Genomic DNA, 20,794 nt, shown 5'->3' on the forward strand with positions numbered 1-20,794 from the left:
CTCTCCGGCGGCTGCTGCGAGTGACCGCAGCGCCAGGCCGGGGCCGAGGAAGGCGTGGCCAGGCCGGTGGTGGGCGTGGCAAGACGATGGTGGGCGGGACCGAAACTCGCCAGACCTGGTCCCGGGAAAGGAGGAGGGGCGTGGCCTTTCGGGGCGTGGCCTTGGGCGGGCGGGCGTGGCCGACCGTCATTCATGAACGGGCGTGTTCGGTGTGGGCGGGGCTTCGTGCAAGTGGGCGGGGCCCGGACTGAAACTCCAAGGGGGCGTGGCAGAAACTTACATACTCTCGGCTCGGAGAGACTGCGCCGCGGGGTGCGGGAGGGAGAGCCCCGGGGCGCGTGTGTAAGCGAGTGTACGAGTGTGTAAACGGGTCCGGAGTCCAGGAGGCGTCGACGCGACGCGGAGGGGCGGGCCGGGCCGGGCTGCAGCCCGGGGAGAGCGATGCCCGGGGGAGGAGGCCAGGAAAGGGGGCGGCGGCCCTGGATTCCCGGGGCGCGGCCTGGGGAGGATCCCCGCGAGATCGGGAAGCGGCTGAGGGCCCCGGGGGTGCTCCCGGGCGGGGGCGGGTCCCGGGCGGCGGAGGAGGCGGGGCGCAGCCTGGGGTCGGCGGGGCTGGGGCTGGGGGTGGGGGAGGAGGAAAGGGGTGGGCCGTGTGACGTCAGCGAGTCCGAACTGCCAGAACCCAGGCAGGGGCCGGGGGGTGCCGAGCGGGACCCGGAGATCGGGAGCGGCCGGGAGCCCCAGCACCTGGAGCGGCGGCGGCGGAGGCGGAGGCGACTTGGGCTCGCCCGTCCTGCGATCGGGGCCAGCGCGCACAGTGGCCCGCAGGCCCCCGCCCGGGCCCACTCCCTCCCCGGGCCCTCCATGGCCCGGGCCGCAGCCCTCCGGCCGTCCAGATCGCCGCCCGTGCCGACGCTGCCGCTGCTGCCGCTGTTCCTGATGCTGCTGCGGGAGGCCGGTGAGACCTGGGGCTGCCCCGTCCTGCCCTGGACGGACGGGTGGGGGGTGGGGGCGCCGATCCTGACCCCCTGCCTCCCCTTGCCGCCTTGCAGATCGCCTGATCGGACACCCCGAGCCCCCCCAACCCAACCCACCACACCCACTCGCGCCCGGAGACGCACACCCCCTCCATCACCATCCCTGGGCACCCCGGATCCTTCCCCCTGGGTCCATCCCTGGGTCCGGCGCCGCCGCAAGGGTTAAGCCGAGCGCCCCTTCCCCACCCGGCCCCCATCAGCGAAAGGCTGTTTCGGTCCCCGCTCCCCTCCTGGCTTGGGAAATGCGAGGAATGTCTGCCCGCCTCCTCCTCCAGGCTGGCAGAGGGGTTTCTGGGGGAGGGGGAAGGGGCTAGACCCCTCCCCCAAGGCCTCCCAGGCTCGGGGGTCCAGGAGGAGGAGGAGGAGGAAAAGAGGGGAGAGACGGCGAGTCTTGGGCCTAGGAGAGTTGGGGGCTGCTAAGCCAGGCCTGAACTCTGCACCCCAGAAAAAAAAAAAAAGAGAAACCCGGGGCTGCATTGCATGGAGGGGCCGAGTCCTGGTGTCAGAAAAATCAGGGGCCGGACATGGGGGAACGTGGATTGCGGGGTTCACTGCCCAGCCCCCCCCCAGGGTCCGTCTGTCTGTGTCTGTCTGTCTGTCTGGCCACGTCTCCCGAGCTTCCCGGGCGTGCAGGCGGACTGGTAGTCACGGGGGCCCAGGTTCCAACTGGGTCCAGATCGCTGGTGCGGTATGGGGGGGGGGGAAGCTGGGGAAGCTGTTGGAGACCCCCTCCCGGCCTCAGTTTCCCTCACTTTCCCCGCTTGCTGGGCCGGCGGGGCGGTCCCGAGGGAAGTTTTCCTGGTCTCACTTTCGGGATCCCGGGGATTCGGGTTGGGGACTTTTATCCACTCCGGCAGGGCCCGTCTTTGTCCTCCCCAGGCTCCCTGGGCGGGAGGTGGCCGCCAGGCGCCGCCGCCCTAAGCCCCCGCCCCCTCAGGTCCCCCCACCCCTGTTCCCCCCAGGGAGGGAAGGACGGAGGGAAGGAGGGGCGCGGCCTGGAGGAAACAGGTGGAGACGCGGGCCCGCCCCTTACAGGTGACCTGGCTGCGGCTCTTGTCCTGCTGGAACTCTGGGTGTCTGTGGCCCGGCAGAGAGCTCGCCCTCGGGATCGTGGGGCGACCCTTAGCACCCCTTTGGCCTCCTGCCCACCTGCCAACGCCTCCCAGCTCCAGAGCTGGGACACCTCTGTCGTGGGAAGATCTAGACAGACTTGGGGGGGCCTCCTACATCCTCTGCTCCTTCCCCTTCTGCACCTGGCAATGGGGAACCAGGCTCAGAACAGACTAGTCCCCCCTCCCAGGAAGCCGATGGGCGACCTGAGAGCTTTCTGGGGCTCTGCTTCAGCAGGGAAAAGGGGTGCCCCCTGCAAAACTGAGCTGCCCTCCCCTTCCCCTCGGTGCTCTGAAAGCTTGGGGTGTCCCAGGCCCTAAGGGGCTTTCTCCCCCACATCCTTGTGTTTTTGCTCTGCTCCTTGCTCCCCTTCTTCCTCATGTTAGTCTCCCCCCACCCCACCCCTGATCCGGTCTTGCTGTAGTCTCCCTCATCGCCCCCCAGCTCCGAGCTCTCTTCTCCTCCTCCTCCTCCTCTTCCTCCTCTTCCTCCTCTCTCCTCTCCAGCCTTCTCTGTCCCCTTCTTTGGCTTCTAGAGGACCCCACTACCTGGGGATCCATTTGCTCCCCAGTGAGACTGGCCGCATGGAAGGTGCCACATGGAAGGGGGGAGGGACAGGCGGTGGCATCATGCAGATGGGCACCGGGCTGCCAGCGGGCATCAGGCAGACACAGGGCAGGCGGGTATGGGGTATACGCTAGGTGGGCATAGCATAACTGTTTCTTCTGGTGAGGGAAGTGGGTCGGGCAGAAGCGAAAAGGCATTTGCTCCCAGACTGGGCAGACTGGGGGGTACAGGAGAGGCTGGAGTCAGGGGTGGCAGGAAAACAGACAGGAAAAGCTTTCAAGGTCTGGGGTGAGCCAGGCCAGTGTCTGGACACAGCCGCCCCACGCAGGCAGGAGTGGCCTCAGGAGAAAGACAGGGGGGGTGTCATGACCCCGGAAGGTCCCAGCCAGCCAGGCCAGTGAAGGCCTCAAGGCCAGGGAGTAGGGGTGGGGTGCTGGGAGGCCCCCAGACCGCCAGCTCCCCCGCTGGGCCGCTGCTGTTACATTTTTAATGTCCATCTGGGCTGAGATCCCAAGCAGGAGTGGGAGGAAAAGCAGAAAAGCTGAGAGAGGTAGACACAGGGTGACCTGGAGGAAAGGAGCAGTGGGCCACAGAGACCAGCCCGGAACCTTGAGAAAGGGAGCATCCAAAGATGGTGTGGAGTGTGGAGGACAGACACTGGGGCTGGCAAAGCCTAGAAAGGACTCCCCAAGAAGGACTTGGCAGGAGAGAGAGTTTAAGGCTTTAAGGCACTTGCTTTGCATTTGGCCGATCCAGGTTCAAGTGCCACCGTGGGCTCTGAGCACCTCCAGGAATGATCCCTGAGCCCAGATGCAGGATTCAGGTCTGAGTTCCACAGCTTCCAGACCTCCCCTTCCCCCCCAAAATCAAGAGTGAGAGTGATTGGGGCTGGAGCAATAGCACAGTTATTAAGGGTGCTTGCCTTCCAGGCAGCCGATTCAGGTTCGATTCCCGGCAGCCCATATGGTCCCCTGAGCACCCCCAGGAATGACCCCTGAGCTCAGAGCTTATGAGTAACTGCCAGATGTGACCCAAAATGCAAACTCTCCCCTGCAATAAAAGAGTGAGTGGCTAAGAGAAGTGAGGGGTGAGCTGGGGCCAGGGCTTCGGAATGGGGTGTGGTGACAACACCCCCACTCGACCCATCTCTGAGCACCACAGAAGTGTTCTTGATGAATGAGAGTTGGATCTCACTAGAGTTACAAAGGGGGTGGCAGAGAGAGAGAGAGAGAGAGAGAGAGAGAGAGAGAGAGAGAGAGAGAGAGAATGACAGAGTGAGAGAATTAGAGAGTGAGAGAGTTGGCGGGTCTTGGGGAGACACAGTTAATGGGGGAGACCCATAAGAGACAGTGACCCTCCCCCAGAGCTGAAGACTTAGAGGTGGAACTTGGGGTCCAGCCTAAAAGATTCACCTCTGCAGAGGGGGAACCAGACAAGACAGAGGCTGGGGCCAGAGCCAGACATAGCACAGTAGGGAAGGTATTTGCCTTGCACGCAGCCAACCTGCATTTGGTCCCCAACATCCCATATAGTCCCCCCAATTCCTCCTCCCTGACACCACCAGGGGTGATTCTTCAGTGCAGAACCAGGAGTACCCCCTGTGCATTGTCACAACTACCTCCCCCCCCAAAATTAACAAAATAAAAACCATGACAGGGAAGCCCCCAGCCAGGCCCTAGAAAGAGGCCCTGGGAGACACTCTCTGGGGAAGAGGGAGCCAGCTAGGTGCACACTGAGCTAGGAGCACCCAGATCCTGCCTCCACCCCCCAAAAAAAATACCGGCTCCCGGATGTCTGCTGGGTGATTAATGCAATTAATTAATTAACAGGCGGCTGAAGCTGCAGCTGAGGCCAGTGCTCCAAGCACACAGGGGCCAGCTGGAGCTTGGGGCGGCCACTGGGTTTTATCAGACTGTGGGGGGTGCCAGCCAGACAGGGACTCTGGAGGCCAGGCCCCCCACACTTTGCTCTGGGGTCTCGCCCCCCCTCCATTGCCTCCCACCCCCCACTAAGCTTCCCCCCTAGGCTTACACAATGCCTAGACACCCCCACAGGAAGCCTGCAGTCTCTGCCCTGGGAGAAGGAAGTGTGTCTAGGGACCCAGCTGACACCTCATAAAACCAATGACCTTGTAACCTGCCAGGCCAGCTGGCCTGGGAAGCTGAGGGAGACACGTGCTTGTTGGCCTGACTGGCCAGGGTGACCAGGATAGGACATAGGCACCCGGCACAGCACCCCAGAGCCTGTGGAGACAGATGGCTCCCCCGCCTGACCCCCTCCCCAGTTCTAGCCTCTGCATGTGTTTCCGTCCTGTTCATCCTGCACCCCTCAGGTCTTCCTTTCCTGCTGGCTTTTTCGGGGTTTTGTTTATTTGCTTGCTTGTTTATTGGTTTTGGTTTTGGTTTTGGTTTTTGGGCCACACCCAGTGACACTCAAGAGTCACTCCTGGCTCTGCGCTCAGAAATCGCTCCTGGCTCTGGAGGACCATATGGGACGCCAGGATCAAACCCAGGTCCATCCTCGATCAGCCACATGCAAGGCAAATGCCCTACCTCTGCGCTATCGCTCTGGCCCCTTCTTGCTTGTTTTGATCTTTGGGCCTCACTCAGCAGCACTCAGGGGTTACTCATGGCTCTGCACTAAGGAATCACTCCTGGCAAAAAGTTTGGAGACCATATGAGATACCGGGGATCGAACCTGGGTCTGCTGCATCCAAAGCAAACTCCTTCCTCACTTGCGCAGGCCTTCCTTGGGGGCTCTTTCAGAAGTACAAGCCGAACCCTGTTGCTTTGACCTAACCCCCAAGCATGCCCCCTTTAACCCCTGGAAGAAGCATAGACTGGAATTTGACCTTAGCTGATAAGAGCTTTATCAAGTCCATCTTTCTTTGACATGTGTGTGCGTGTATGTGTATGTTGTGGCCACACCTGGCTGTACTGGAGGCTGCAGGGATCAGATCTAGAACTGGGGGGGGTCAGTTGTGACCTTCTGTCCACAGAGCCCGCCCTGTCCTTTGAGCCCTTTCCCCACCCTTCCGCCCCTCTCTGGCGCTCGGCCAGTGTGCCAGGGACTGAGGAATACGTGAGGACTCAGCAGTGAACAGGATGGCAGCTCCCCCGTCCAACAACCCCCCACTTCCATTGCCCTAATGATGGGGGGCAGGGCACATATCCTGCAGGTGCTATGAGGCAAAGCAGTCAAGGAGATTTTGTCGTTGAGGTTCCAGTGGTCTGAGAAAATATGGGGACATTGCGGTGAGGACTCCCAGGGTTGGCATGCGCAAAGGTCCTGGAGTGACATTTGCTGGGCCATACCCATTGATGCTTGGGGCTTACTTCTGACTCTGAGCTCAGGGATCATCCCTGGCGGTGCTCAGGGGACACTATGGGGTAACGGATTGAACCCCAACCAGCTGCTTACAAGACAAGTGCCTTGCCACCCTGTGTTGTCTTTAGGGCCCTGGCAGGGCTGTTTGAGGGACACGAAGGAAGCCATCATGGCCGAGGTGGACGAGGGGGGACAGGAAACACCATCAGCAGGAGGGGTGCAGGTGGGGTTCAGGAAAACCTGGAAAGAGGGCCTCATAAGGGACCTCTGCTGTCCAGAGGGGCAGCTGAGATCCTCCAGGGGGTTGTGTGTGAGGATTGGGCTGGAAGCCAGGAGCAGTAGGGGTAGAGAAACTGGGACCTTGGTGGCAGGAAACGAGCAACATGAAAGGTTTGGTGTTGGGACAGTGTCTGACCGAAACTCCATATTTCACCAGTGATTCAGCGAGGAAAAATTTGCCCAAACAAACACAGATACAGCCTCTCTCTTCCTGGGCTCCTGGCCTTCAGTTGAGCTGGTGTAGGGGGAGTGGGGTGGGGCCGGGGATCAGCCTCCTTCATTTGGCCAATGTCCAAGACCTGGGAGCTCCTTTATGGGAAAGAGGGGAAAGAGCTGGGGAGGGTGGCCAGAGCCATGGTACAGCATGGAGGGTATTGGCCTTGTACCTGGCCAACCAGGGTTCGATCCCCAGCATCCCATAGGCTTCCCTGAGCACTGCCTGGAGTGATTCTTGAATATCGCTGGATGTGGACACTCACCCACAAAAAGGGATGAGGAGGATATGTGTTGTCCGGGTGATGGGGTTCAGCAGTTATGGGGAGGCTTGTCCACTAGGGCAGAGCATGGGGATGGATCCACACAGACTGAGGACCGTTCCGCCCCCAAAAAAACTCCGAGTCTAAGATTTATCTGTTGGTGTTTTGGTCTCAGGGTCACATTTGATTCTGTACTTGGCTGGTCCCAGGACGAAACCCAGGCCTCATACTCCCATTGAACCATCATTCTGGCACACAAGTGGAAGGTTTTAAATTGCTTATGACGGGGCCGGAGAGATAGCACAGCGGTAGAGTGTTTGCCTTGCATTGGGGCCAACCCCGAAGACAGTAGTTCGATTCCCAGTATCCCATAGGGGTCCCCCGAGCCTGCCAGGTGCGATTTCTTTCTTTTTTTTTTTTTTTGTTTTTTGTTTTTTGTTTTTGGCCAAATCCAGCGGTGCTCAGGGGTTACTCCTGGCTGTCTGCTCAGAAATAGCTCCTGGCAGACACGGGGGACCATATGGGACACTGGGATTTGAACCAACCACCTTTGGTCCTGGATCGGCTGCTTGCAAGGCAAATGCCACTGTGCTATCTCTCCGGGCCCCCCCAGGGGCGATTTCTGAGTGCAGAGCCGGGAGTAACCCCTGAGTGCCGCTGGGTGTGACCAAAAACAAGTAAATAAATCGCCTATGATACTCCCCAGCCACCCCAAGAAGCAAGAGAACATTCCCATCAGAAGAAGGGGAGACCCATCTCGTCATCAGTCTCCTCTGAGGACAGGACATCTCTCCTAGAAAGGACATAAAGGACCCCAGGAAAGGGCAAAGTTTCTGCAGGCCAGAGCTCAGCTTCCCTGGGAAAGGAGAACCAGGCCTCCTCCTCCTCCTCCTCCAGGGAGTTCACTTGGCTTCTCTGCTCAGGTGGCTCAGTTTCCTGCTCCATCTTCTCCTTCTCCCCTGCTCAATCCTGCTACACCGCCCCCACCCCCATTTTCCTGGCATCCCTCCTGGCGGTTCTTTGTGCAATATTTGTCTCCCCTGATGGAATGTCACCTTTGGCAGGACAAGAACGCGCTTTGTCCCCTGCCTGGCAGTAGCCCCGTGTAGATGGAGTCAGCCCTGTTCCCCTCCACACACCCCCCCCAAGCAGGGAGCAAGCTCCTTGTTTGTGCCCCCGGATTAATTCTGGATGCGGATGTGGCAGGAGGGGGTGAGGAAAGGGCTCTTCCCTCGGATTCCACCTCTGTCATCAGTACTTTGCTGTCTTTCTGGGTGAATGTCCCTTCCCTCTGCACACATACCCCCAGGGCACTCCAGGACTGCATTTTACCTCCAGGAGAAAAGCAAGCCTCAACAGCGGTGTCTCGTACACTCTGACCCTCGCTCTCACTTCAACTCTCTCGCTCTCTCCCCCTTCCTCCCAGGCATCTGCCTCTGCACTCAGGAGTCAGTGCTTCAGAGAACTATGGGATGCCCGGGATAGAACCCGGGTCACAAGTACCAACTCCTGCTCAATCATTTTTTGTTTATTTTTCTTTTTTGTTGTTGTTTTGTTTCATTTTTGGGTCACACTCAGCAGTGCTCAGGGGTCCCTCTTGGCTCTATGCTCAGAAATAGCTCCTGGCAGGCACAGGGGACCATATGGGATGCCGGGATTCAAACTACCATCAGTCCTGGATCATCTGCATGTGAGGCAAATGCCCTCCAGCCCCTCATTTCTTTCTTTCTTTTTTTTTTTTTAACTGTATTGATTGATTGGGTTGGTTGTTGGGCCACACCCAACGGCACTTAGGGGCTACTCCTGGCTCTGCACTCAGAAATTGCTCCTGGCAGACTGGGAGACCATATGGGATGCTGGTATTCAAACCAGGTTCTTTATAGTCAGCTACAAATTCCCTACCGCTGTGCTATCTCTCCAGCCGTAAGTCCCATGACCTGATGCCGTAAGTCCAATGACCTGATATTTCTTTGGTGAGGTGATTTGTAAGGGACCAGTCCTGGCTCTGGGCTCAGGCCACATCCGATGTAGGGGAATGGATCACATGCCTTGTCACTGTACAGTCCTTTACTGTACTGTACTGTACTGGCCTCCTGTCCCCACCCAGGTCCTGATATTTTTCTCCCAGTATTTTCTTTTCTTTTTTTTTTGGGGGGGGGTCACAACCGGCGGTGCTCAGGGGTTACTCCTGGCAGGCACGGGGGACTATATGGGACACCGGGATTCGAACCAACCACCTTTGGTCCTGGATCGGCTGCTTGCAAGGCATACGCCGCTGTACTATCTCTCTGCCCAGTATTTTCTTTTTGTGGATTTTGTTTGTTTTGAGGAAGGCTACTCCCCCCCTCTGGTTAGGGTTTAGTCCTGGCTCTGCTCAAGGATCACTACTGAGGCCGGAGAGAGAGCATGGAGGTAGTGTGTTTGCCTCTCATGCAGAAGGTCGGTGGTTCGAATCCCGGCATCCCATATGGTCCCCCGAGCCTGCCAGGAGCGAGCCAGGAGGAACCCTAGTGCTGCCAGGTGTGACCCAAAAACTAACAAAAAAGATCACCTCTGGCCGGGCCCCAGGAGAGGGGAAACCCCTATGCAGTGCCCCACCTCATTTTAACACATTTCTTTTTTTTTTTTTTTTTTTTTTTTTTTTGGTTTTTGGGCCACACCTCGTGGTGCTCAGGAGTTTCTCCTGGCTGTCTGCTCAGAAATAGCTCCTGGCAGGCACGGGGGGACCATATGGGACACCGGGATTCGAACCAACCACCTTTGGTCCTGGATCGGCTGCTTGCAAGGCAAATGCCGCTGAGCTATCTCTCCGGGCCCTTAACACATTTCTTGATAGTTTAACACTGAGGTTAGAAGCCAACTGGGGTGCTATAGAGAGCTGCTGCCACCTGCAGTTAAACTGCCCCAATACAGATGCGAGGTGGGTGGTGAGAAACCAGGCTCCCCACCTGCACAGGAAGGGCACCTCCCAGAAGTGTCTGGCCTCTCACTTTGGGGTCCCCCAAGCCTGTGCCCACGGGGTGTGGGACCTCTAGAGGGGACGAGCCCTGGTTCCCAAGGAGTCCCCTGAGTCTGCTGAGCAGCGGGCTTGCGTGGGGGGGACGCGTGGGGATTCCTCCCAGCCGAACCCCCTAATTAGAGTCCCCTGGCTTCCTCTGGGAGGCACCGGCCTGGCCCTAGACACCAGACAAGGCCATTTCTGTCTCTAGGTGGCTCTGCCCCAGGCTGGGGTCAGAGGCCCCGTGTAATTAGATGGGACTGAGAGTTTGTTTAACCTGCTCTGGCCTCCCTTTCCGGTGGCCCAGTGCTAAGTGCTCTCAAGTGGTACTTTGAGGGGTGCAGGGTGCAGGTCCGCCTCCCCAGCTCTGGAAGACAGAAAGGCACTTAGGCCAGTGCAGCATGGCAGGTTCTGGGTTTAGACATTCCCACACCCCACCCCAGTGCCCCTAAGTGCCCCTAAGTGGGACTGGCTGAGTCCAAGGCCATGCCCCTCCACAGTACCATTTCTTGTAGGCCCCTCCCCTATGGGGGTTCCACCCCTGAGACTCCGCCCATTTCCGATTATCCTTGCTTATGGTCACGCCCCCTTCCTGACCCCACTTTTATGGGCTCCATCCCTTTCAGGCCACACCCCTTCCAGGCTCCCCTGGCTCCTCTTCAGGGTGGTCTGAAAATATTGTGCTTCGGCTTAGGGCATCCAGAATGGCTCCTGATAATTCTTGGGGTACTACATGGAGTAGAGGATGGAACCAGGGTTAACCCCATGCAAGCTGTGAGCCTTTTGAGTGGTTGGTTGGTTTGTTTGTTTCTTTTGGGGCCACACTAGGCTGTGCTCGGGGATCATTCCTGGAGGCCTTGGGGGACCATATGTTGTGCGGAAAATCCAACCGGGTGTGCCTCCTGTGAGTCAAATGCTCTACCCACTATGTTATCGCTCTGGCCCGCCAAGTATGAACTTTAACCCTGGGCCCAGTTTTCTTGCTGAGGAATACACAGCATCAGGAATGCTTAGGGGTTACTCCTGAAGCAGTGTTCTGGGGCCCCTCTTGGAGGTGCTGGGCACCACAGTGTGTAGATCAAACCAGGGTTTCTGCATTCAAATCCTGCGCTCAGCCCATTGAGCTTTCTCTCTACCAATGCTTTGTTGGGGAAGACACACCCAACCTTTTCCGGGGATCACTTCTGGCAGGCTCTGGAGACCACATGGGGTGCTGGGGATCAAACAGGGTGGCCATGTGCAAGGCAAGTGCCCTAACCATTGTGCTATCTCTCTACAAGTGTTCTTTATTTAATTTCCATTTTGGGATCACACCCAAGGGAAACTCAGGGCTATCTTCTGACTCTCAACTCGGTTACCTGACATAGGGCTGGGAACAAACTGGGGGCATGCAAAGTGAGGGCTTTTGTTTTGTTTTGTTTTGGGTTTTTTTTTGGGCCACACCCGGCGATGCTCAGGGGTTACTCCTGGCTGTCTGTTCAGAAATAGCTCCTGGCAGGCACAGGGGACCATATGGGACACCGGGATTCAAACCAACCACCTTTGGTCCTGGATCGGCTGCTTGCAAGGCAAACACCACTGTGCTATCTCTCCGGGCCCCAAAGTGAGGGCTTTAACTTCGGCCCTTTCTCGCTCTTCAACCCCTGGACAAGTTTTCTTTCATCTTATTGCCAGCTCGAAGGGCTGGATACTTTACCTTGTCACAGAGGGATCCTGGCTTTCATCTCCAGCACTGCAGGATCTCCTACACTCTGCTGAGCCCTGTGGCGCCTCCCCCCCCCCAAAGCAACCCCTCAATGCCTGACCAAGCATTGCCCTGGGAATGGCCTCCAAGCCCTCTGAGCCATGGCTTAGAAGACCTTAAATAAATAAATAAAGTCATGAGATAAATCCCAAGACCATGAGTCTTACAGCTCACCTTCCTGTAAGCCTGAAGTGACATCTGATGTCTTGCTCGAGGTCACACAATGTGTGGCAGAACTAGGCAGTCCCTGTGGGCCTCCATACCCCGGCAGTGCCATGCTGTGCTGGCCCATTCCAGCAGAGAGAGCCTGTCACCACACCAGGGTTTATTCAAGGCCTGTCATACCCGAGGGGCCAGAGTGATAGTACAGTGGATAGGGTATTGCCTTGCATGCAGCCCACCCAGGTTTGCTCCCCATATGATCCCCAAAGCCAGTCAGGAATAACTTCTAGCGCTACTGGATGAGGCCCAAATCCCCCCCAAAAAAGATTCAGACCTACAATGCTTCCTCAGCACCCCCAGTGGAGGTGCCCCAAATGCCACAAGCTGGGAGATTCTGTGTAACCATGAGGCACAAGCACAGAGACAAAACATGGCCTTGGGGGTCCTTGGAGAGTTTCCGGGTCTCCTTAAAATGTTCTAGAATGGGGCTAGAATGATAGGACAGTGAGGATGGTGCTTACCTTGCACACAGCCAATTTGGACACATCATAGGGTCCCCTGAGCCCAGGAGAATTCTGAGTGCCCTGAGAACTGTTGAGTGTAGCACGCCTCCCCTAAAATTGTTTGTTTGTTTGTTTGTTTGTTTTAAGGTCCTACAATCCATTCTAGGGGTGAGGAATAATTCTTGGTTCTGGTGTTTGGTTTTTTGGGGGCTGCACCCAGCAGTGCTTAGGGTTTACTCCTGGCTCCGAATGGAACCTGGGTCTGCCTAGCAGGGATAGTATTGAGTAAAGGCACTGAACCCATTTGGGGGGAGCGGTTTGGGCCACACTCTGATGTTCAGGGGTTACTCCTGGCTATGTGCTCAGAAATGGCTCCTGGCTTGAGGGACCATATGGGATGCCGGGAGATTCAACCGCTGTCTGTCCTAGGTCAGCCTCATGCAAGGCAAATGCCCTACCACTGTGCCACTGCTCCAGCCTCCTGAACCCATTTTTTAAAGTTTATTTAAACACCATGGTTATAAGGTTGTTCATAATGCAATTGTTTCCCATCCCCCAGATAGAGTTATACATGATTGAGTTTCAATCAGGCAATGTCCAAACCCTTCACCCAGTACACATTTCCCGCCACTAATGTCCCCAGTTTCCCCCCCCCCCCGCCCTTCCCCCCTGCCTGCCTCTGGGGTACACATTTTGGGGACCCAGTTTCCCCCCAATGTGGATGGCTCCTGAGACCACACACACACACACACACACACACACACACACACACACACCCCACCTGGGAATAGAGCCAGGAGTAAACCCTGAGCTCCGCTGGGTGTGGTCCCCAACTGTCACCTCTGCCCCCCAAAAATACAAAAAGCCGAAAAAGGAAAGCCATTGTCTTGCTTATTCTCATGTCTTTGCAAAAGCTGTGAAAAGCAAATGACAGGGAGCCAGAGCAAAGGGAGGGAAGCTGCTTGCGCATGGTCGACAGTTTGAACCCTGGCACCCTATATGGTCCTCTGAGCACTGCCAGGAGGGATTCCTGAGTGTAGAGCCAAAAAATAAAAAGGGAAAAAAAAAACGGGAAATAGTTTCAGAGGCTGCTGGCTTTTAGGGAAAGGTCAAAGTCATTATTATGCAAGGAAAGGGAGGCCCAAGTGTTAGCCACTTTTTTTTCTTGCCACACCCCTGTGGTATTTGGGGGCTCCTCCTACACTCCCTTGGGGATTTGAAACTTGCCTTACAACTAACCCCTACTCAGCCCCCTGCCAGGAGGAACCTCTCAGCATTCTGGGACCCCAAACACTCCCCATTTCACACCCAGCAGTGCTCAGAACTGGCTGACTCCTGGTTTTGTGCTCAGGGATCATCCTGGTGGGGCTCAGAGAGCCTACAGGGTGCTGGGAATTGAAATTGGGTCAGCCTCAGGCAAGTCTGTCCTGTGTTTCTTTTTCTTTTTTTTTTTGGTTTTTGGGCCACACCCAGTAACGCTCAGGGGTTACTCCTGGCTTTGCGCTCAGAAGTTGCTCCTGGCTTGGGGGACCATATGGGACACCGGGGGATCGAACCGCGGTCCGTCCAAGGCTAGCGCAGGCAAGGCAGGCACCTTACCTTTAGCACCACTGCCCGGCCCCCTGTGTTTCTTTTTCAAGCTGGAAACATTTGGGGCTATTACCCCTATTGCCTTCTGGGTCTCCTAAGTGCCTGAACTGGACAGATCTTTTTTATTTTATTATTTTTTGTTTTGTTTTAGGGCCACACCCAACGATGCCTGAGCCTATCTACAGGCTTTGTGCTCAGGAATCACTTCCGATGGGCCTTGGGGGACCCTATGGGGTGCCAGGGATCAAACTCCAGTCATCTGCTTGCAAGGCAAACAAACGTCTTATCTGCTACAGCTCATCTGTATTTTATCTTATATACAGGATTTTGTTTGTTTATTTTGTGGCTACTGTTACTCCTGGCTCTGTGCTCAGGAGTGGGATATGTTGGGCCGGAGTGATAGCACAGTGGTAGAGCATTTGCCTTGCACGCAACTGATCTTGGCATGGACCTGGGTTTGATGCCCAGCGTCTCATATGGTCCCCTGAGCCTGCCAGGAGCGATTTCTGAATGCAGAGCCAGGAGTAACCCCTGAGCGCTGCCGGGTGTGGCTCAAAACCTAAATAAATAAATATACAAAAATAGGGGCCGGGGAGATAGCATGGAGGTAAGGCGTTTGCCTTGCATGCAGAAGTTCGGTGGTTCGAATCCTGGCATCCCATATGGACCCCCGAGCGTACCAGGAGCGATTTCTGAGCGTAGATCCAGAAGTAACCCCTGAGTACTGCTGAGTGTGACCCAAAAAATAAATAAATATTTTTAAAGGAGTGGGATGTGGGGGGCTGGAACCTGAGTCAGCCACATGCAAGGCAAACGTCCTCTCCACTGTGCAATCACTCCAGCCCCATATTTGCTGTTGTTATTATTATTTATTCATTTACTATTATATTTCATTTCTCTGTGCCTCCCCAGGAGCCCAGGATGTGGAGGTGCGGGTGCCGTCCGAGGTGCAGGGCCGTCTGGGGAGCACCGTGGAGCTGCCTTGCCACCTGCTGCCCCCCACATCGGACGTCCGTGTGCGTGTGTCACAAGTGATGTGGATGCGCCAGGTTTCCAGCAAAACCAGCCAGAACCTGGCCATCTTCCACCCCACCTACGGGCCCAGCTTCCCCAGCTCCAAACCGGGCCAAGAGCGCCTGTGGTTTGTCATGGCCGGCCAGAAAGCGGGCAGCGGGCCGGGCCCCGCAGCGCCGGAGCAATGGGAGCCAGAGCTGCGGGATGCCACCCTGGCACTGAGCGGGCTGACGGTGGAGGATGAGGGCAACTATACCTGCGAGTTTGCCACCTTCCCCTGGGGCACCAGCCGAGGCGTCACCTGGCTCAAGGCCATAGGTGAGCCTGGGTAGGAACATGGGACCCGGGTGGGTCTATGGGAGTCTCCCTGATTCCACTGAGCATCCAAGCAAGTCCCTGGCAAATCTGGAGCCACTGCTGGGCACCCCATGCCCTCCTGCCAGGCTGGCAAAGGCCATCAGGATGGCACATTGCAAAGCCCTCACTAATGCCAACAGGGGGCGGCCCATCTTGGCCACAGGTAGGAAGCAGGATCCCAACTTCTTCTGTTCTGGGGACCACACCCTGCGATGCTCAGGGGTTACTCCTGGCTCTGCACTCAGGAATTAATCCTGGCGAGCTCCAGGGAACCATATGGGATTCTGGGGATCAAACCCTACAGGGCCGCCTGCAAGGCCAGCCCCCATTCTCACCTTTTGGCAACCAGAGAGAAAGGGGGACTACTTGAGAAGGCCTTTTGGGGGTGCCGGAGCAAGAGCACAGCAGTAAGGTGTTTGCCTTGCACACAGCCAACACAGGACAGACCCTGGTTCGAATCTCAGCATCCCGTATGGTCCTCCGAGCCTGCCAGGAGCAACTTCTTTTTTTTTTTTTTTTGGTTTTTGGGCCACACCCGTTTGACGCTCAGGGGTTACTCCTGGCTATGTGCTCAGAAATCGCCCCTGGCTTGGGGGGACCATATGGGACACCGGGGGATCGAACCGTGGTCCTTCCTTGGCTAGCGCTTGCAAGGCAGACACCTTACCTCCAGCGCCACCTACCCGGCCCCCAGGAGCAACTTCTGAGCATGGAGCCAGAAGTAACCTCTGAATACCACAGGGTGTGACCCCCCCCAAAAAAAAGGGCCTTTTTTGGTGGTTGGTGGTTGGATTGTGTGCAAGGTCACAACTGCACTGGTTGCTAGTTTTGCTTGGTTTTATTGTGTGTTTTTTGGGGGGACACCTGTCAGTGATCCGGGCTTACCCCTGACTCTGCGCTCAGGGATCACTCCTAGTGGGGATCCAGGGAATCATCTGGAGGAGCTGGGCTTTAAATTCGGGTCTCCCATATGTGCAGCAAGTGCCCCTAGTGAATGCCTGTCACTCTGGCCACTGTTGCCACTTCCTGCTCGGTCCTCAGGGGCCATTCCCAACAGGCAGCCTGAGAGTGCCAGGGATCAAACCCAGGCCTTCTGCACCTGTAAAATATGTGGTCCAGGGCCCGGAGAGATAGCACAGTGGCGTTTGCCTTGCAAGCAGCCGATCCAGGACCAAAGGTGGTTGGTTCGAATCCCGGCATCCCATATGGTCCCCCGTGCCTGCCAGGAGCTATTTCTGAGCAGACAGCCAGGAGTAGCCCCTGAGCACCGCAGGGTGTGGCCCAAAAACCAAAAAAAAAAAAAAAATATGTGGTCCAACTCTTTGAGGTCTCACCTCAGCTCTGGGAAGGCTTTTTTTGTTTGTGGTATTTTTTGGGGGGACCACTCCTGGTGATGCTCAGCAGTTACTCCTGGCAGTTCTCGGGGAATCATATGGAATGTCAGAGAATCGAACCTAGGTTATCTGCCTGCAAGGCATGTGCCCTCCCTACTATACCATCTCTCGGGCCCCATAGAAAGGCATTTTTATTTCTTGTGGGGCCACATCCAGTGGTGCTCAGGGGTTACTCCTGGCTCAGTGCTCAGGGGACCATATAGGATGCCAGGGAATCAAATGCCCTCCCCCACTGTGCTGTCACTCTGGGGTCCAGGTTTTTGGGCCACACCGGTGACGCTCAGGGATTTATCCTGGCTCTGCGCTCAGAAATTGCTCCTGGGCCCGGAGAGATAGCACAGTGGTGTTTGCCTTGCAAGCAGCCGATCCAGGACCAAAGGTGGTTGGTTCGAATCCCGGGGTCCCATATGGTCCCCCGTGCCTGCCAGGAGCTATTTCTGAGCAGACAGCCAGGAGTAACCCCTGAGCACCGCTGGGTGTGGCCCAAAAACCAAAAAAAAAAAAAAAGAGAGAGAAATTGCTCCTGGCTTGGGGGACCATATGAGACGCTGGGATATTGAACTGAGAACCATCCTAGGTTAGCGCATAGCAAGGCAAACGCCCTACCACTTGTGCCACTGCTTCGACCCCCAGAAAGGCTTCTTTTTTTCTGTTTTGGGATCACACCAGTGGCGCTCAGGGATTATTCCTGGCTCTGTACTCAGAAATTGCCCCTAGCAGGCTCAGGGGACCATATGGGATGCCAGGAATCAAACCACCATCTCCTGGGTTGGCCTTGTGCAAAGCAAATACCTTATCTCTGTGCTATCTCTCCGGCCCCAGAAAGGCATTTTTGTTGAAGGAAGTTTACTCTTGGGATTCCCCTGGAGTCAGACACTGACAGTCACAACCCCTACCCACAGCAGCTTCCCAGAAAGTACCTCACTCTTCTCCCCATTTCATTTAGGGAATTGGAAGTCTGGACTGCCCCTGAGTAAATGTTTCCCTTTTCCCAGGAACCCGGAAACCATAGATGCTTTACATCATTCACAAGCACAGTTTTGGGGGTCCCCAAGGTGACTCAATGGGCATATCAGAGTCCCATATTCAAAAACAAAAAAAAAAAACAAAAACAAAAAACAAAACCGAAACCAAAACAAAAGGTCAGGAGCTTACCTTGCACAAAGCCCAGCCAACCCAATGTGATTCCTGAGCACAGAGCCAGGAGTTAAGTCCTTTGCACTGCTGGGTGTGGCCCACAAGTCAGATAAAAAGAGTGACTTATCTAGATGGTAACCAAATGACAGAAGATCCCCTGAGCACCATCACAGGGGGCCCAATAAACAAACAAAGAAGTTACCAACTCCGGGCTGGAGCTGTGGCGCTAGAAGTAAGGCCTGCTTTGCAAGCGCTAACGTAGGACAGACTGCGATTCGATCTCCCAGTGTCCCATTTGGTCCCCCCAAGCCTGGAGCGATTTCTGAGCCCACAGCCAAGAGTAACTCTTGAGCATCAACTGGTGTGGCCCAAAAACAACAACAACGACAAAAAGTTACCAACTCAGGAGCAGATTACTTGCTTTGCATGTCTGAATTTCTGGGCTCACTCACTGCCCAATACTGTTCCCCCAAAATAAGGATACCGGCTTTAGGAATGTTATGTGCTTTTAACCCACCACTGGCACCAACAGGAGTAGTTACAGGAGGAATAAAAGACATTTCCTTCTGGAGCTTTTTGTTGTGATGTGCTGTGTTTTGGTGCCACAGGCAGCCATAGCCACTGCTTATGCCCAGGGGACCATATGTGGTGCAGGGGATCAAACTCAAGGTGGGCTGCACATGAGCACTTTAACATTTGTCCCATCACCCCAGAACGTGGTTTTTTTGTTTGGTTGGTTGGTTTTCAGGTCACAGCTGGCAGTGCCTGGGGTTTATGTCCAGGTCTATTCTCAGGGCTCACTCCTGGTGGACTCAGGGGACCATATGGGGTGCCAGGGATCAAAGCCAGATTGGCAGCTGCAAGACAAGCGCTCTACCTGATGTACTATATTCCTTTAGCTTTGAAGGTGGGGTTTTGTTTGTTTATTTTGGGGGGTGAGGCCATCCCTAGTTATGTTCAGGGGTTACTCCTGGCTCTGTGCTCAGAAATAGCTCCTGGGGGGCCCGAAGAGATAGCACAGTGGCAGGGCCTTTGCCTTGCTCACAGCCGATCCAGGATGAATCGATGGTTCGAATCCCAGCATCCCATATGGTTCCCAAGCCTGCCAGGAGCAATTTCTGAGCACTGAGTCAGGAGTAACCCCTGAGCGCCACTGGATGTGGACCCCCCCCACCCCCGCAAAAAATGAAATAGCTCCTGACAGGCTCAAGGGATCATATGGAATGCTGGGAACCAAACCCAGCATGCAAGGTAAATGCCCTACCGCAGTGTTCTCATCCCACCCATTTTTTTTTTTTTGGACCACACCTGGCAGTGCTCAGGGTTTACTCCTGGCTCTGTGCTCAGTGATCTCTCCTGAGCAGGGTTCAAGGGATCTTCTATGGTGCCAAGGATAAATATAATCCGGATCAGTCGTGTGCAAGGCCAGCGCATCCCCGCTGTCCTGTGTCTCCACCCCCCAGCTTTAATGTCTGAACCCGCACCCTCTCCCAGGCCTCTGGCCCCATCTGCTTTCATTTAGCAGAGCGGCACAGATTGTTGGCCAGGCAGCTGTCTAGAATGCAGTGCAGATAAATCCACTTACTGCATCCACGCAGCAAAACTGGGGCGGGCGGGAATGAGAGAGAGAGAGAGAGAGAGAGAGAGAGAGAGAGAGAGAGAGAGAGAGAGAGAGAGAGAGAGAGAGAGAGAGAGAGAAGAGAGAGAGGAGAGAGAGAGAGAGAGGAGAGAGAGAGAGAGAGCGCGCACGCGCGGGTTGCTTTTTTTTTTTGGTTTTTGGGCCACACCCGTTGACGCTCAGGGGTTACTCCTGGCTATGCGCTCAGAAGTTGCTCCTGGCTTGGGGGACCATATGGGACGCCGGGGGATCGAACTGTGGTCCGTCCAAGGCTAGCGCAGGCAAGGCAGGCACCTTACCTCTTGCGCCACCGCCCTGCCCGCGGGTTGCTTTTTACCTTCACTCTACAAAGGAAGCTGAGATATAGAATTGGCTTTTTGGTTTACTTGGTTTTATTTGGTGGGTGAGAGCAAGACTCAGGGGTTACTCCTGGCTTTGCACTTAGGAATCACTCCTGGCAGTGTTTAGTGGACAATATAGGATGCCAGGGATCGAACCTGGGTCAGTGAAAGGCAGATGCCCTCCCTGCTCTGTTATTTTTCTTTGTTTGTTTTGGTTTTGGTTTTTGGGTCACACCCGACAGCACTTAGGAGTTACTCCTGGCTCTGTGCTCAGAAATCGCTCCTGGCAGGCTCAGGGGACCAAACGGGATGCCGGGATTCAAACCACCGACCTTCTGCATGCAAGGCAAATGCCTTACCACCATGCTATCTCTCCGCCCCCCTTGCTCTGCTATTGCTTTATCACCACCCCCCCCCTTTTTTTTTCTGTTGTTGCTTTTGTTTTAGAGTCACACCTGGTGATGTTCAGGGGTTTCTCCTAGGGGTCCCCATGGATAGTGGGGATCAAACCTCGCTCAACCACTTGCAAGGCAAGCTTCCTCCCCAATGTTCTATCCGGCCCCAAAAGGTATAGAGAGCTAGGGAATGACGTGTACCCCAAAGCCTGAGACTTTTCCTAGCATCAGAGCTGGGGCTGGAACCCAGGCTGTGGGGAATTGGCAGCTCTGCCTCCCCCTTGTAGAGTGCCAACCAGGGGTGACGATGTACCCCCCCCCCAACTTCCACTTTCATCTCTTTAGCCGAGCCCAAAAACCATGCGGAGAAGCAAGAGGTCACCTTGAGCCTGGACCCCTTGCCCGTGGCCCGCTGTGTGTCCACGGGGGGCCGCCCCCCCGCCCGGATCACCTGGTTGTCAACACTGGACGGAGATTCCATCGAGAGCCAGACAGCAGGGCCAGAGCCCGGCACCTTCACCGTCACCAGCCGCCTCACCGTGGTGCCCCTGGGCCGCGTCGATGGTGCCAAGGTCACCTGCAAAGTGGAGCATGAGAGCTTCGAGGAGCCCATCCTGCTGCCTGTGACCCTCTCTGTGCGCTGTGAGTGTCCGGGGTGAGCTCGCCCCATCTACACTGGCTTGTTTTGGGGGGAATGCACACCTGGCAGCACTCATGGGTTACTCCTGGCTCTGCGCTCAAGAAT

The 20,794-nt window shown here is 56.0% G+C and overlaps 1 protein-coding gene across 2 annotated transcripts in view; it reads left to right on the forward strand.

Moving 5' to 3' along the window:
- The first annotated feature begins 684 nt into the window (after positions 1-684).
- NECTIN2 (nectin cell adhesion molecule 2) overlaps positions 685-20,794 on the forward strand; it is a 34,128-nt gene continuing 14,018 nt past the window's right edge. The window contains exons 1-3 of one of the 2 annotated variants that reach the window (XM_049787272.1): positions 685-958; positions 14,706-15,125; positions 20,395-20,691. In XM_049787272.1, coding sequence (XP_049643229.1) covers positions 865-958; positions 14,706-15,125; positions 20,395-20,691 — 811 coding nt within the window. In that variant the 5' untranslated portion in view covers positions 685-864. The remainder of the gene's footprint in view (positions 959-14,705; positions 15,126-20,394; positions 20,692-20,794) is intronic. The other variant, XM_049787271.1, reaches the window with a different exon arrangement.

The sequence above is a fragment of the Suncus etruscus genome, chromosome 14 (genome assembly GCF_024139225.1).
Source record: "Suncus etruscus isolate mSunEtr1 chromosome 14, mSunEtr1.pri.cur, whole genome shotgun sequence".
NCBI classification, from domain to species: domain Eukaryota; kingdom Metazoa; phylum Chordata; class Mammalia; order Eulipotyphla; family Soricidae; genus Suncus; species Suncus etruscus.